Here is a 17,140-nt window from a genome sequence, read left to right as displayed (position 1 = left end):
AAATTAGCAATTATGTTCTTTTTCTCCATTAACATGTATCTCTGGAATACTGTTTTTTCTTTTTTTTTTTTATGACATGAACAATAATATGTAACTCTGTTGAGTTTCCTTGACCTAACAGCCTGTGTTTTTGCATTACACCTGTTGTATAGTAGAGTGTGGATCAGCCAGAATTTTTCTGTCTGATGCTTTAAAAATCCTGGATCCAGTGTTGGGGAGTAACAGATTACAAGTACCGGAGTTATGTAATCAGAGTACAAATTATGAGTAACTGTATTCAGTTACAGTTACTGTTTCAGTGAGTGGTAATTGGATTACAGTTATTTTGTTGAAATAAATGGATTACACAGAGGGATTTTAACTGTTTTCACATTTGGGGCTATTCCCTTTTTTTTTTTTTCTCAGTAATTCCACTCATTGCCGGAAACTAAACCAGGTCTAAACCAGGTCTAAACCAGGTCTAAACCACGTCTAAACCACGTCTAAGCCAGGTCTAAGCCAGGTCTAAACTAGGTCTAAACCAGGTCTAAACCAGGTCTAAACCAGGTCTAAACTATATCTAAACCCAGGTCTAAAACCAGGTCTAAACTAGGTCTAAACGAGGACTAAAACCAGGTCTAAACCAAGACTAAACCAGGATTAAACAGGACTAAAACAGGACTAAATACGATATTACATTGATGCTAACAACATAGCCTACTTCTTATTCTAGTGAGTCGCCTTCACTGCTTCTGCACGAGAACAAAATGGAGTTTACACCTCACACCTCAGTCATTAGGACCTCTGATGTTTAGTGTCGCCTGTTCACATTATGACCTCCTCATTTGATCGAACATTATTATAGGATTCAAGTTTGCCCAATTATACCTTCTGTACGTTAACGAAAAATGTTTACTCATTTAAAGAACTTTATAAGTAGAATATATGAAGATATTATCAATTAATAATGTCTTAAACTGTCATAAAGATGAACAGATAAACAAAAGCGACAGTAGAAGCTCATTGTTCTACCCTGATATAATAAATTTATCTACTAGTGTTTATTAAAACTTAACCAATCAGTAATGTTCAGCTGATGTGGACTCGGTGCTTGAGCTTCGTGCTCCTCAAAGTCCTCGTCCGATTCCGGGTCCAACACATGAGGCTGAACGCTCTGTATCTCCATGATGAATAAAAGTTTATTCCTACCACTATCAGGGCCAGGTCTGTCTCCCCCTCCCTCCCTGAGACGGCGGAGGAAGGGCGACTCACTACATCTATGCCTACGTCACGTTTGGAGGGCGGAGCCTGTGCTTTCTCAGGATGGGTGGGGGGAGGAGCAATAGTCGGACTTTCATAGTTCCTGGTCTGTGACTGATTTCAGAACTATTGTGTAATGGATGTTCCAAAACCCAAACTGTGCAGAAGATACAATGTGAAAAGAATTATTTTGCATGACATGGGCCCTTTAACATAACACATGCCCAGTTTACATGAGAGTCTTAATTCTGATTAAAAATAATTGAATTTGGAATAAAAATGAATTCCACTTTAAAAAGATCATGGTAACACTTAATTCCTAATGATTGTTCAGAATTAAACTTATTCAGAATTAAACTTAAATCCGAATTAAGTGGGTGGTTTATTGTGACTTTAAAGCCATATTTATTTTTTCCTTGATCATGTAAACGTTTACTCCTCTTAAAAATAATTTCAGCGCACAAGTTCAGCTCGTGCTCATTGGGTCGCCCTTCTGACGTGATACAAGACGGTGAAAAAAGTTCATATCATGTTTGTGTTCTTGGTTCTGCCGTGGATGTTTCTCGTACCTTTGTTCCCCGAGAAAATCACAATAGGTCAGGTGTGCGAGAAACGTTTATTCAGAACAGTCATTTGATTTGAGGTCGCCCCCCACCCTGCGCCCCAAGACGTACCTCAGGACTGTGATGTAAAGTCACGGGCAGAAGAAATGTAATGACGTCACATTTTCTCCAAACTTCAAGCTCTTCCAAATAAAGTGAAATGATCAAAATGTGTCTGTGCAGATACATTTTCAGTTTTAAACTAAATATTAGTGACGGGCAAATGAGTCGGAGCTTCAGAGCTCGTCTCGCAGCAGCCGCTCACGTGACCAAAGTGTGTAAGTGTGGGTCCCTCCTCCTACTGCTTCGTCGATCGCTTCAGTGTATCGAAGCGTTTCATTGGCTCGGCAAATGTTCCGCTCTGCGATTGGTTCAGAGTGTTTCAGAGTGTTCGGTGCACTTCTGTGGTTTGACAAGCGCTAAACTGCTACAGTATAAAAGACGCACCAATATTTCTTAAAGATGTTGGGTAGTGAGGAGTATTGTGTGACGTTAATGGTGATTTTGGCGACTTTTGGTGTTTGTTTCATTTTCGATGGCGTCTACAAGTGGATCCATGGTTTGGGATCACTTTGATCTAATTCCACCTCACAAGGTCACACCTATTTTCTTATTTACAGCATGTTATTTATGTTGCTCTTTACATATTATTTTAAATAATCATTATTATTGTTGTTGTTGTTGGTACGGTGTCGCTCTGCACACAACTATAGGCGAGTTTCATTGTTGACAAAAGCGCGCGTTGCATGCTGGGAATTATTTTGGTTGGCGGCAAGAAACACTAATTCAACATGACGGACGGAGCGAGAAAACACGTAAAGGGTATTGATCCCGGTTATTTATCCACTCTAACGGCAGAGGACCCAAGACCATTTGACCAGAAATTGGTCATAAGCATCGACGGACGACAAATCACCCTTTTCAACCCCGACAGAACCTGGACCAAACCAAATTTCTGGTCTGAATCTCCAACTACCTGGACAAATATTCACTTGGGCGACATCCACAATGACTTGGTGGAAACTCCTGGGCCATTCACAGCAGAAAAGATGAAAACCTCCAAGAGTCTGGATGTGTTGTTGAACTTGTTGGAGTCCACGGTTTGTTAGGATCTTCTACGTTTGCTCTGCGGATGTTTGAAAGTCGTTTAATTCACCGTTAGCGGTTCTTTTTACTCAGAATATGAAAAAGACATTTTCCGTGCTTCTATTTGTGCATCTGATAATGCAGCAGGAGTTTAACATTATCGGGGAGAAATACGTGAGGTTACGCACTGTGTTTGACGCGAACGTGTTTCTTGCCTCCGACCAAAATATTTCCCAGCAGCAACGCGGGCTTTTAATAACAATGACGTCAGCTCAAACTCGCCTATTGTCTTACACTAATAATACTTCATCAATACTGAGACACCTGCGTGACAATGGTTAAATTTGTCCACTAGAGGTCAGTGTTTCTCCGAGGCCTCAGACACGTCCAACCATTTGAGACGATATTACGACTGAGGTGTCGATGCTTCACGAGGCTCTGTTCGACTGACTTCAGCTATGAGCATTTGTTTTGTTTTGTTTTGTTTCGTCTTAAAGTTTTTATTAAATTGGTATTTTATTCTTTTTATCCGTTACACCATTTTAGATTTCACTTCTGTTTAAGTTTTGCAATAATTAAAAAAATTTTGCTCCAACACTGTCCAGGACTAAACCAGGATTAAATTAGGACTAAACCAGGACTAAACCAGAACTAAATTAGGACCAAACCAGGTCTAAACCAGGACTAGACCAGGTCTAAACCAGGACTAAACCAGAACTAAATTAGGACCAAACCAGGTCTAAACCAGGACTAGACCAGGTCTAAACCAGGACTAGACCAGGACTAGACCAGGTCTGGCTTCTGTTTAATCTGTTAGAATGTAAAAACAGTGAGTGCAGTTCCCGGCGTGAACCTGCAGATGGCGCCACATTATTATTAGTTTGTATGAACCTAATGCAGAAAAACACACACACAAAAAAGAAATAATTTATTTTATTTTGCTCTATGTAAATGTTTGTAAAGTTTGGTCATGAATGTACAAAAGGAAACACGTTATTTTTTATTTTTGATGAGTTTTTGTAGAGTCTGGTTTGTGATCAAGTCCATGGACCCACAGTCAGATGGATCACTGTTATGAAAGGAAAGGATAAGGACTAAACCAGGACTAAACCAGGACTAAAACAGGACTAAACCAGGACTAAACCAGGACTAAACCAGGACTAAACCAGGTCTAAACCAGGACTCCCCCACTCGTTTCAGTTTTGGTCCAGTCCAGAACCTTAAAAGCTGAGCTTGTTCCTGTGGGGACTCATTTGGCCCCTGGACGTGAGAACAGGAAGTAAGTAACATTCAAAAACACTTTTTTATAAAAACCTGCAGATCCAGACTCAGCTCTTCTTCTCTCAGACTGAAACACTCGGCCTAAATCTAACATCTAAACACTTAAATCTACCAGAAAATGACTTAAAACTAGAGAAATGACGTGTTTGTGCAGCGAGATTATTTTAATTTAAGTGAAGTTTTCTTCAAATAAACGACGTCAGCACCAAAAAGAATCATCTGTGCTCAGAGTTTAAGAGCTGGAAATAAATAAAAAAAATGATCAATTCTAGATAGAAATACTTGAAATCATTGTACATGAGAGTCCTTCGTAAGAGTAGTACACTTAAAGTTAATTTTATTAAGTATACTTCAGTATATCAAGTACACTACAGAACAAGTACTTTTACTGTACTAGAAAATATACTCAATACTTTTTCATAGTTTTTTCTTTAAGTATACTTTAAAGTTCATTTTAAGTTTACAAAAGTACACTTTAAAGTTTACTTTAAGTAAACTTTGATAAACTTTGGTTATTTTTCTCATTTACTTGTTGTTGTACTTTAAGTTTGTTTGTCATTTTATTTGTACTTTACTCTTGTGCACAGACACTGGGAGGAAACTTGAACAATACTTTAAGGAGGATATTTCAAGTATTTAAATCAGGAGAGTCCAAACTTTTTTCATCCAGAGCCACATTTCTAAACCCAGATGAAGCAGAGTCGATCGAGGCCGGAGACTGGAGCTCAGTGCAGTGAATCACTGAAACATGTGCAGGTTTAACACGTTAGAATGAACCATCCGACTTTATTTACACGAAAATCCTGAAAAACACAAACTGAATATTAAATATTTGATTTATCAAGGTCGATTTTCACAAAACTTGTAGTAAATATTTCATTTATAAATGAAGCAAAGTCATTTGGGCCAATTCACCTGGAAATCTGAGGGCCAAGAAAAACTTGTCAGAGGGCCACATTTGGCCCCCGGGCCGTAGTTTGGACATGTCTGATATAAACAGTGTGACGCTTTTACAACATCACACGACACAACGTTGAAAACAAGTTTGATCTTTTTTCAAACATTTCACAAACAAAGATTATGAAAGTTCTTCTTCACTGGAGAAAATGAAAAGAAAAAGTGACATTTGAGGTCAAAATGTAAAGGAAATGTTCTCTCCAAGATCACGTCTTTATTTGTAAAAAGTGCTGAAGCTAAACTTTTGTATTTCAACAGAACAGAGTCTAAACTGAAAACTCAAGTCGACTTGAAGTAAACTTCACTTTACTATTGTAAAGTACAGAAATAATTTAGTTTATAAAAAGTCCTCAGTTTTTAGTGTAAAATAATTTCACTCATGATCCACTTGAATAAATTTCTTTCCAAACACTCGTCACATCAGAGGGAAAAAGTTTAAACTCAAGCTGCGCAAGACGTCGATTTTCAAGTGAACAGCTCCTTTTGTCACGTGAAAAAACCCAGACCCTCTGCTCCTGGTCCAGGTCCTGGTCCAGGTCCAGGTCCAGGTCCAGGTCCAGGTCTCGTTCTTCTCGTCTCTTTCCTCTTTTTAGTTTTTGAGTTTATTCCTGTTGTGTCCAGTAGATGGAGCCAAACCCTCAGGTGATTCATGTTTAAACTGTCGATTTGAGGCAGAAGTGAAGAAACTTGACCCATTTTAAAACTGAAGTGTTTTTTGGTTTTATTTTATGTTTGGTTCAGTTAAACATCGACGTCTGTTGGATTTGGATTTTCTGGATTGTCCTAAATTAAATCCTGGTTTAATCCTGATTTTGGTCCTGGTTTAGTCCTGATTTTAGTCCTGGTTTAGTCCTGGTTTAGTCCTGGTTTAGTCCTGGTTTAGTCCTGGTTTAGACCTGGTTTAGACCTGGTTTAGACCTGGAGATTTGGTTTGGCTTTTTTATTGGATCTGTAAAACTGTAAACTGCAGTATTGTGTGTATTTGTACTGCATGACTCAGCTAAAAGTACTACAGTATTGTGTATTTGTACTATAGTATTCAGGTAAAGTACTGAGGTATCGTGTGTATTTGTACTTCACACATAGAAAAGTACTGCAGTATCATGTGTTTGTACTATAGTACTCAGGTAAAGTACTACAGTATCATTTGTGTGTTTGTACTATATGACTCTGGTAAAAAATACTGCAGTATCATGTGTGACTTGTGTAAAAGTACTGCAGTATTGTGTGTGTTTGTACTGCATGACTCAGCTAAAAGTACTGCAGTATTGTGTGTACTTGTAGTACTTGGGACCGCCTCCTGTGGACTTGTGTGAACCTGCTGGTGGCTCCGCCTCCTCACAGGAAGTGACATCACAGAGTGTTTGTGTTCAGTCCAAACTCTTACACAACCACCTCTGCTCTACTGCACTGCGCTCCCTGTAAGTACTGCAAATACTACTGCAAATACTACTGCAAATACTACTGCAAATACTACTGCAAATACTACTGCAAATACTACTGCAAATGCTGCTACTACAAGTACTACAAGTACTACAAGTCATGCAAATAGTATAAATACTGCAGTTGTCAAAAGTACTTTGTGTTTGGGACTGTCTCCAGATTTGAAGAGTTTTAAATCGATTTGAGTCTGGACCTGGTTTAGTCCTGGTTTAGTCCTGGTTTAGTCCTGGTTTAGTCCTGGTTTAGTCCTGGTTTAGTCCTGGTTTAGTCCTGGTTTAGTCCTTGAAGTATTTTTCATGTGTAGTTTTTACTTTTACTTAAGTACTTTTGGCAGCAGTACTTTTACTTGTAATTGAGTACATCTTTAGCTGAGTAAATGTACTTCTACTAAAGTACAAAATTGCAGTACTTTTTGTTACTGCTACTGTGATTACTACTACAAATACTACTACTACTGTTACTGCTACTGCAACTATTACAACTACTTGTTCACCTGTCACCTCTGTACACACTGACAGTCCAACTGCCACACCCACATCTGACACACAAAAAAACTGGTTTAGACCTGGTTTAGACCTGGTTTAGACCTGGTTTAGACCTGGTTTAGTTCTAATGAAATCCTGGTTTAACCCTGATTTTACTCCACGTTTTAGACCTGGTTTAATCCTGGTTTAATCCTGGTTTAATCCTGGTTTAATCCTGGTTTAATCCTGGTTTAATTCTGGTTTAGTTCCTAGTTTGGTCCTGGTTCAGTCTTAATTAAATCCTTTTTAATTCTGATTTTGGTCCTGGTTTTAGACCTGGATTAGTCCTGGATAAATCCTGGTTTAGTTCTGATTTAGTCCTGGTTTAGTCTTGGGTTTGGTCCTGGTTCAGTCCTAATTAAATCCTGGTTTAAATCCTGATTTTGGTCCCTGTATTAGACCTGGTTTGGTCCTGGTTTGGTCCTGGTTTGGTCCTGGTTTGGTCCTGGTTTGGTCCTAGAAGTATTTTTCATGTGTACTTTTTACTTAAGTACTTTTGGCAGCAGTACTTCTACTTGTAATTGAGTGCATCTTTAGCTGAGTAAATGTAATTTTACTTAAGTACAAAATAGTAGTACTTTTCTGTTTCTGATACTGTGATTACTACTACTGCTACTACTGCTACTACTGCTACTAGCTACTACTACTGCTACTACTACTGCTACTACTACTACTACTGCTACTGCTACTGCTACTACTGCTACTACTACTACTACTACTACTACTACTACTACTACTACTACTGCTACTACTGCTACTACTACTACTGCTACTACTGCTACTACTGCTACTACTGCTACTACTACTACTACTACTACTACTACTACTACTACTGCTACTACTGCTACTACTGCTACTACTACTACTACTACTACTACTACTGCTACTACTACTACTACTACTACTGCTACTACTACTACTACTACTACTACTACTACTACTACTACTACTACTACTACTACTACTACTGCTACTACTACTACTACTACTACTACTACTACTAACTGCAACTACTACTGCAACTACTGCTACTACTACTACTGCTACTGCTACTACTACTGCTAACTACTACTACTACTACTACTGCAACTACTACTACTACTACTACTACTGCTACTACTGCTGCACTACTACTGCAACTACTACTGCTGCAACTACTACTACTACTACTACTGCAACTACTGCACTGCTACTACTGCTACTACTACTGCAAACTACTACTGCTACTACTGCTACTGCTACTACTACTGCTACTACTACTACTACTAACTACTACTGCTACTACTACTGCTACTACTACTACTACTACTACTGCTACTGCTACTACTGCTACTACTACTACTACTGCAACTACTACTACTACTACTGTGACGACTACTGCAACTACTACTACTGCTACTACTACTACTGCTAACTACTACTGCACTACTGCTACTACTACTACTACTAACTACTACTGCAACTACTACTGCTACTACTACTACTACTACTACTACTACTACTACTACTACTACTTGTTCACCTGTCACCTCTGTACACACTTCCAGTCCAACTGCCACACAAAAAACTGGTTTAGTCCTGGTTTAGTCCTGGTTTAGTCCTGGTTTAGTCCTGGTTTAGTCCTGGTTTAGTCCTGTACTTCAGTCCTGGTTCAGTTCTGTTTTTGTTTCAGAGTCTTAAATCCAAGATGGCGTCTCTGATGGAGGACGAGGTTTTTCGATCTTTCGCCAAATACGCGGCGATAATCACCACAAAACTCCTGCTGATGGGCCCCGTGACCGCGTACTACCGCTACTAACTACTGCTACTGCAACTACTACTGAACTACTGCTACTACTACTGCAACTACTACTGCTACTACTACTACTGCTACTACTACTACTACACTGTACTAAATACTACTACTGCTACTACTACTACTACTGCAACTACTACTAACTGCACTACTACGCACTACTACTACTACTACTACTACACTACTACTACTGCTGCTACTACTGCACTACTACTACTACTACTACTGCAACTACTACTACTGCAAGTACTGCAACTACACTACTACTAACTACTACTGCTAACTAACTACTACTGCTACTACTACTGCAACTACTACTGCTACTACTACTGCTACCCGCTAACTACTGCAACTACTACTGCTACTACTGCTAACTGCAAATACTACTACTACTACTACTGAACCTCTGTACTTCCACCTGCCACACAAAAATGCTACCTGTTTAGTACTGACCTGGTACTACCGTCCTGACCCGCAAGGTACTGCAAATACTACCTGTTTACTGACCGGTACTAGTCCTGACCGCAAGGTACTGCAAATACTACCAGTATGGCCTCTGACGCAAATACGCGCGATAATCACCACAAAACTCCTGCTGATACCCCGTACTACCGCGTACTACCGCCTGACCCGCAAGGTACTGCAAATACTACCAGTACACTACTGCCGCGTACTACCACCTGACCCGCAAGGTACTGCAAATACTACTACTACTACCGCTACTACCGCTACTACCGTACTACTACTGACCGCGTACTAGCCTGACCCGCAAGTACTGCAAATACTACCAGTACTACTGACTACTGCGACCGCTCTACTACTGCCTGACCCGCAAGGTACTGCAAATACTACCAGTACTACTACTACGCCTGACCCGCAAGGTACTGCAAATACTACCAGTACTACCGCCTGACCCGCAAGGTACTGCAAATACTACCAGTACTACCGCCTGACCCGCAAGGTACTGCAAATACTACCAGTACTACTACTGACCGCGTACTACCGCCTGACCCGCAAGGTACTGCAAATACTACCAGTACTACTACTGACCGCGTACTACCGCCTGACCCGCAAGGTACTGCAAATACTACCAGTACTACTACTGACCGCGTACTACCGCCTGACCCGCAAGGTACTGCAAATACTACCAGTACTACTGACCGCGTACTACCGCCTGACCCGCAAGGTACTGCAAATACTACCAGTACTACTACTGACCGCGTACTACCGCCTGACCCGCAAGGTACTGCAAATACTACCAGTACTACTACTGACCGCGTACTACCGCCTGACCCGCAAGGTACTGCAAATACTACCAGTACTACCGCCTGACCCGCAAGGTACTGCAAATACTACTACCAGTACTACTGCTACTGACCCGCAAGGTACTGCAAATAACTACGTACTACTGCCTGACCCGCAAGGTACTGCAAATACTACGATACTACGCCTGACCCGCAAGTACTGCAAATACTACCAGTACTACCGCCTGACCCGCAAGGTACTGCAAATACTACCAGTACTACCGCCTGACCCGCAAGGTACTGCAAATACTACCAGTACTACCGCCTGACCCGCAAGGTACTGCAAATACTACCAGTACTACTACTGACCGCACTACTACGCCTGACCCGCAAGGTACTGCAAATACTACCAGTACTACTGACCGCGTACTACCGCCTGACCCGCAAGGTACTGCAAATACTACCAGTACTACTGACCGCGTACTACCGCCTGACCCGCAAGGTACTGCAAATACTACCAGTACTACTGACCGCGTACTACCGCCTGACCCGCAAGGTACTGCAAATACTACCAGTACTACCGCCTGACCCGCAAGGTACCGCAAATACTACGAGTACTACTACTGACCGCGTACTACCGCCTGACCCGCAAGGTACTGCAAATACTACGAGTACTACTACTGACCGCGTACTACTGCCTGACCCGCAAGGTACTGCAAATACTACGAGTACTACTGCCTGACCCGCAAGGTACTGCAAATACTACGAGTACTACTGCCTGACCCGCAAGGTACTGCAAATACTACGAGTACTACTGCCTGACCCGCAAGGTACTGCAAATACTACGAGTACTACTGCCTGACCCGCAAGGTACTGCAAATACTACGACTACTCCTATTGACCGCGTACTACCGCATCACCCAGAAAGTACTTCTAGTGATACTAATACTACTACGACTGCAGCGCTTCCCTCACAATGTGTATGTGTTGGTGTATGAATCTGTGTACTCGTGCGTGTACTCGTGCGTGTACTCGTGCGTGTACTCGTGCGTGTACTCGTGCGTGTACTCCTGTGTGTACTGTGGTGTGTACTGACGCAGTACTTGTGTGTACTCTTGTATGTACTGATGCAGTACTTGTGTGTACTCTGGTGTGTACTGACGCAGTACTTGTGTGTACTCTGGTGTGTACTGACGCAGTACTTGTGTGTACTGACTACTTTTGTGTGTACTGACGCAGTACTTGTGTGTACTTGTGTGTACTCTGGTGTGTTACTCTGGTGTGTACTGACGCAGTACTTGTGTGTACTCTGGTGTGTACTGACGCAGTACTTGTGTGTACTCTGGTGTGTTCTCTGGTGTGTACTGACGCAGTACTTGTGTGTACTCTGGTGTGTTCTCTGGTGTGTACTGACGCAGTACTTGTGTGTACTCTGGTGTGTACTGACGCAGTACTTGTGTGTACTCTTGTGTATTTCTTGTGTTTCAGGCGTTTCAAAACCCTGAGGACGCAGCAGCTCATTCGTCTAAACCAGAAGATTTAAAACAACTCGTGAGAACAAACGATGACGTGGAGAGAGCACGAAGGTACTACTGCTACTACTACTACTACTACTACTACTACTGCTACTACTACTACTACTGCTACTACTACTACTGCTACTACTGCTACTACTGCTACTACTACTGCTACTACTACTGCTACTACTGCTACTACTACTACTACTGCTACTACTGCTACTACTGCTACTGCTACTACTGCTACTGCTACTACTGCTACTACTGCTACTGCTACTACTGCTACTACTGCTACTACTACTACTACTGCTACTACTGCTACTACTGCTACTACTGCTACTACTACTGCTACTACTGCTACTACTACTACTGCTACTACTGCTACTACTGCTACTACTGCTACTACTGCTACTACTGCTACTACTGCTACTACTACTGCTACTACTGCTACTACTGCTACTGCTACTACTGCTACTACTACTGCTACTACTACTACTGCTACTACTACTACTACTACTGCTACTACTACTACTGCTACTACTGCTACTACTGCTACTGCTACTACTGCTACTGCTACTGCTACTGCTACTGCTACTACTACTGCTACTACTGCTACTACTGCTACTACTGCTACTACTGCTACTACTGCTACTACTGCTACTACTACTGCTACTACTGCTACTACTACTGCTACTGCTACTACTGCTACTACTACTACTGCTACTACTACTGCTACTACTGCTGCTACTACTGCTACTGCTACTACTACTACTACTGCTACTACTACTACTGCTACTGCTACTACTACTGCTGCTACTGCTGCTACTGCTGCTACTGCTGCTACTGCTACTGCTACTGCTACTACTACTACTACTACTACTACTGCTACTACTGCTACTACTGCTACTACTGCTACTACTGCTACTACTGCTACTACTGCTTACTGCTACTGCTACTACTACTACTACTGCTACTACTGCTACTACTGCTACTACTGCTACTACTGCTACTGCTGCTACTGCTACTACTACTACTACTACTACTACTGCTACTACTGCTACTACTGCTACTGCTACTACTGCTACTACTACTACTACTGCTGCTACTGCTGCTACTGCTGCTACTGCTGCTACTGCTACTACTGCTACTGCTACTACTACTACTACTACTACTACTACTGCTACTACTGCTACTACTGCTACTACTGCTACTACTGCTGCTACTACTGCTACTACTGCTACTACTGCTACTACTGCTGCTACTGCTACTGCTACTACTGCTACTGCTACTACTGCTGCTACTGCTGCTACTGCTACTACTGCTACTGCTACTGCTACTGCTACTACAACTGCTACTACTGCTACTGCTACTGCTACTGCTACTACTACTGCTACTACTACTGCTACTGCTACTACTGCTACTGCTGCTACTGTTACTACTGCTACTGCTACTGCTACTGCTGCTACTGTTACTACTGCTACTACTACTGCTACTACTACTACTTGTACTCTGTTGTTGTTTCTGTTTGTTGTTGTTTCTGTTGTTGTTGTTGTTGTTTGTTGTTGTTTATGATTGTTGTTCTTTTGCAGGTGCCATCAGAACGACCTGGAGAACATCGTTCCGTTCGTTCTCATTGGTTTTCTTTACTCTCTGACCGGCCCCGATCCGGCCTGGGCCCTGCTCCACTTCCGCGTCTTTGTGTGTTCTCGTTTCATCCACACGGTGGCGTACCTGCGCGCTCTGCCGCAGCCGTCCCGCGGCCTCAGCTGGATCGTGGGGCTCCTGACCACCATGTCCATGGCCCATAGTGTGGTCCACAGCGTCGTCTTCCACTGAGAAGACCACCAGCACCACCAGGAGGGAGTATTATACTTGTCTGGGGTCATGAGGAGGGAGTATTATACTTCTCTGGGGTCATGAGGAGGGAGTATTATACTTCTCTGGGGTAATAACACATTGTTTTGGGTGAATATATATTTTTAAAATAAATGGAACATGTTGGTGTAAATTTGTGAACTGTTGAGATTCACACCGAAGCGTCAAAATGTCCAGTTTATATGTAAAGTCTGTGGAGGGGCGTCTGGGGCGTCTGGGGCGTCTGGGGCGTCCTGAGTTTTTGCGGCGTGTCTTCAGAGTTCTGGCGTCAACGCTCTAGACATGCGTCCAGAGCGTCAGCGGCAGAAGATGAAAATGCTGAACTTTTCACATCGGACGCGCCACATCAACCAATCAGGGACGAGTATCCAGAGACGTAGAGACGTTATTATCCAGAAGAAAGAGAAAGACCCAAGAACCAGAGACACAAACATTAGCAGAGTATAAATATATACACCACAATCACCGAGCAGATCACCAGGACTAGACCGGGACTAGACCGGGACTAGACCGGGACTAGACCGGGACTAGACCGGGACTAGACCGGGACTAGACCGGGACTGATCCAGTGACATTAGTGGAGTATAAATATAAACGCGCCGAGTCGATCTCCTCCTCTGATGGTTTTATGTAATAAAAACACTAAAGTCTCTCAGTCTGGTCCATCGTTTTGGGAAAAGACCGGGACCGGGCTCTTGTTTCCAGGGCAACAGACGCTCGTCAAGTATTTTTCTCCCATTTGTCCACGGCTTCTGAACTCAAATGCAAAGGCTCCAAATAGAGACATGAAGGACATTTTTTGACACTTTGGTGTGAACACCCAGTTAAAACTCCAGAGTCGATATTTCCTCTTTAAGGATAAAACTAAATAAGTTGATCTAAACGTACATTCCTGCTCTTGTATTTTGGTCTTTTCGCTTTTTGTAATTTGTTATTCTAATGTGAAGAAATATTCCGCCGTGGGGCTTTAACCCTGTTCTGATCCTGATGTGTAAAACACAGAAAACACACGACTTCATCCCACAAATCAAAGGCTTTTTGTAAAATCATTTTTCAAATAAAACTGATATTTTCCATCTTCTTGGTCTGAATCATGGTTTTATTTTCTCCTCTGTAGACGGACTGAACCAGGACTGAACCAGGACTGAACCAGGACTGAACCAGGACTGAACCAGGACTGAACCAGGACTGAACCAGGACTGAACTAGAAAAGCAGTCAGAGAGCGCAGACCTCCGCCAAGGACTACCCCCATTTTTTATATAAATTGTGATAAAATCAGTCTTCTGGATCAGATCCGGATCAGCCTTTGGAATATGAAAGAGGATCCCATTGTCCATCCCTGAGTCAAATTTCATGGGGTTTGGTCAATAATTAACCGAGATATTGAGAAACACAATTTTTGGCCCCATTTACCACAATGTTGACTAAAATTTCAAAGTGATCCAGAATCCAGGATTTCTTCTGGATCACCCCCAAAATGAAATCAGTTCTTCCTTTGCACATTTCCAACAAATCCTGAAAATTTCATCAAAATCAGTCCATAACTTTTTGAGTTATGTTGGAAACAGACAAACAAACAAACGCTGGTAAAAACATAACCTCCTTGGCGGAGGTAACCAGGACTAAACTAGGTCTAAACAAGGACTGAACCAGGACCAAACCAGGTCTAAAACCGTGGACCTAACCGTGGACTGAACCAGGACCAAACCAGCACTAAACCGTGGACTGAACCAGGACTAATCTTGGACTAGAACTTAGAATCTAGGCCCGCCCCTGAGAGGATCCCGAGCTCGATCGTGCGTCGTCTGTTCTTCGTCTCGTGGAGCGTGGAGTTCTGCGTCGGTCCTTTCACCTGCGGTCACCGGACGGTCTACGCGGGCTTCACCTCCGCACCGACCCGACACTCGGAACCGTAACGATGGTCACATTTGTACACAGGAAAATATTACCACGTTTTTCCCTGTAATGCCACTTTACTGCATTAAAGTAAAAAAAACAACGCCGCACAGTAACTCACTACTTTTCCTACACGTTACTCCCAACACTGCACATCATGTAACATAAGCCATGACATCAGTCCATCAATCATATGTCCTCATCGAGCGAGTTTAATTTAATATTCTTGATTTAGCCACCAGGGGTCAGTGTTTGTAAGAAATAAATATAGAAACTTTCTCTTCGTAGGAACAGTCTGTTAATATCTCCTCCTCTCCTCATTCGTCGTTCATCTCTTAATTATCTAAGGAGAATTTCATATCCATAAATGTAAATAAGAAAATAACTAAGTCTTTATTTCTATAGAGCTTTTAAAGACCCTTTACAGAACATTATTCACCGACGTCCTCTGTGTGTTTCCTTCAATAGTTTGTGTAGATTCATCTTGCAATGTCCATGTCTCACGCACCATTGGATTTTGTATGAAACTCTGGATTGTTTACCTCCTGATGCAAGAATGCGCTTTCACTGGTTTCAGTTCATCTTTAAATGCATTTTTCTTTTCTGTCCATCTTACCTCCAACAATACTTTATTCCATTTTCTTCACCATGCTCTCTGACAATTAGACCGTCCTTCCTTTGTAGTACCCAGGACCTCCAGAGTCACTGGACGAAGAGCGTTCAGAGTCAAAGCACCGTCAGACTGGAACAATTTGCCAAACTCTCTGCGCTCCACATCATTTTTTTAAATTTTTTTTATTTATGTTTATTAAGGACATCACAATCGCATTAGACAAGCCAGATGCTTTGAGTGTTTTAGCACAAGTGTAGTTTTCAACACCTGTCCATATAAAAATATAAACTACATGCATAAAAACAGAGAATACAAGACACATAAATTACATACAGATAAAATATATACAGAACATTTTCAGTGGATGCAGTTTTGATTGGAAACATACAATAATTTTAATTTCCTTTTAAATTTGTTGTAGTTGGTTTCCAATTTTAAATGAGCTGGTTAAACCGTTCCACAGACTGGCCCCTTTAAAAGAGAACGAGGACTGACCCAGAGTCGTCCTGTACCTGAACAACACAATCACCATGAGCAGCGCCTCTTGTGTTCGCTCTGTGTGAACATTTTATGGTCCTGGCAAATTCTGAGTGTAATGGTGTATCGCAGTTAAGACACTTAAAAAATAATTTAAGATTATTAAAATTGATAAAATTTTCAAAGTTAAAAAGTTGATGTTTCTTTGTAATTTCACAGTGGTGCCAGTTTTTGGTTTATGGAATCATCATTCCACATCTTTAAGAAAGACTTATTCACTCATCTTAAAACACAATGTGATGCTTTTAGTGAGGGATTTGTACGGTTGTTATATTAACGTTTCTCTATGTTTATGTTTAATGTCTGTGTCTATGTACTCTGTCTTATCGTTCTGTGTTTCTGTTTTAGATATGTTGTTTTGTTTTGCTTGTTTGTATTTTTGAGGCTTGTTGTTTTCTTTGGATGATGAGGATCCCCCTCGAAAACGACGTGACTCACCTCAAGGGGCTTTTCCTTAATAAAATAAACGTACAAATAAATTCAGCATCATTCATTTACTCTACACCTGCTGATGGTAAACTACTGTTGTA

At 41.7% G+C, this 17,140-nt stretch overlaps 2 protein-coding genes across 9 annotated transcripts in view; both read left to right on the top strand.

Moving 5' to 3' along the window:
* LOC110172386 (uncharacterized) overlaps positions 1 to 17,140 on the top strand; it is a 67,573-nt gene that overhangs the window by 23,267 nt on the left and 27,166 nt on the right. The window lies entirely within an intron of this gene.
* Positions 4,180 to 14,643, top strand: mgst1.2 (microsomal glutathione S-transferase 1.2). Of its 8 annotated transcripts, none has more exons than XM_055159946.1 (6): positions 4,180 to 4,206; positions 6,432 to 6,586; positions 8,805 to 8,924; positions 9,553 to 9,564; positions 11,660 to 11,757; positions 13,278 to 14,643. In XM_055159946.1, exons 3-6 carry the CDS (start codon positions 8,820 to 8,822, stop codon positions 13,522 to 13,524), a joined length of 462 nt encoding a protein of 153 aa, XP_055015921.1. In that variant the 5' UTR covers positions 4,180 to 4,206; positions 6,432 to 6,586; positions 8,805 to 8,819; the 3' UTR covers positions 13,525 to 14,643. The 8 variants fall into 8 exon arrangements, with proteins under 8 accessions (XP_055015921.1, XP_055015917.1, XP_055015920.1 ...); XM_055159942.1 differs by lacking the exon at positions 9,553 to 9,564 and adding an exon at positions 10,756 to 10,767 and having other exon boundaries at positions 4,187 to 4,206; XM_055159945.1 differs by lacking the exon at positions 9,553 to 9,564 and adding an exon at positions 10,756 to 10,767 and having other exon boundaries at positions 4,188 to 4,206; positions 6,450 to 6,586.

The sequence above is a fragment of the Boleophthalmus pectinirostris genome, unplaced genomic scaffold (genome assembly GCF_026225935.1).
Source record: "Boleophthalmus pectinirostris isolate CB_2022bp ecotype Guang Dong unplaced genomic scaffold, ASM2622593v1 HiC_scaffold_2825, whole genome shotgun sequence".
NCBI classification, from domain to species: Eukaryota; Metazoa; Chordata; class Actinopteri; order Gobiiformes; family Gobiidae; genus Boleophthalmus; species Boleophthalmus pectinirostris.
Note: the sequence above shows the minus strand (reverse complement) of the source record. Positions and strands in the feature narration are given on the sequence as shown.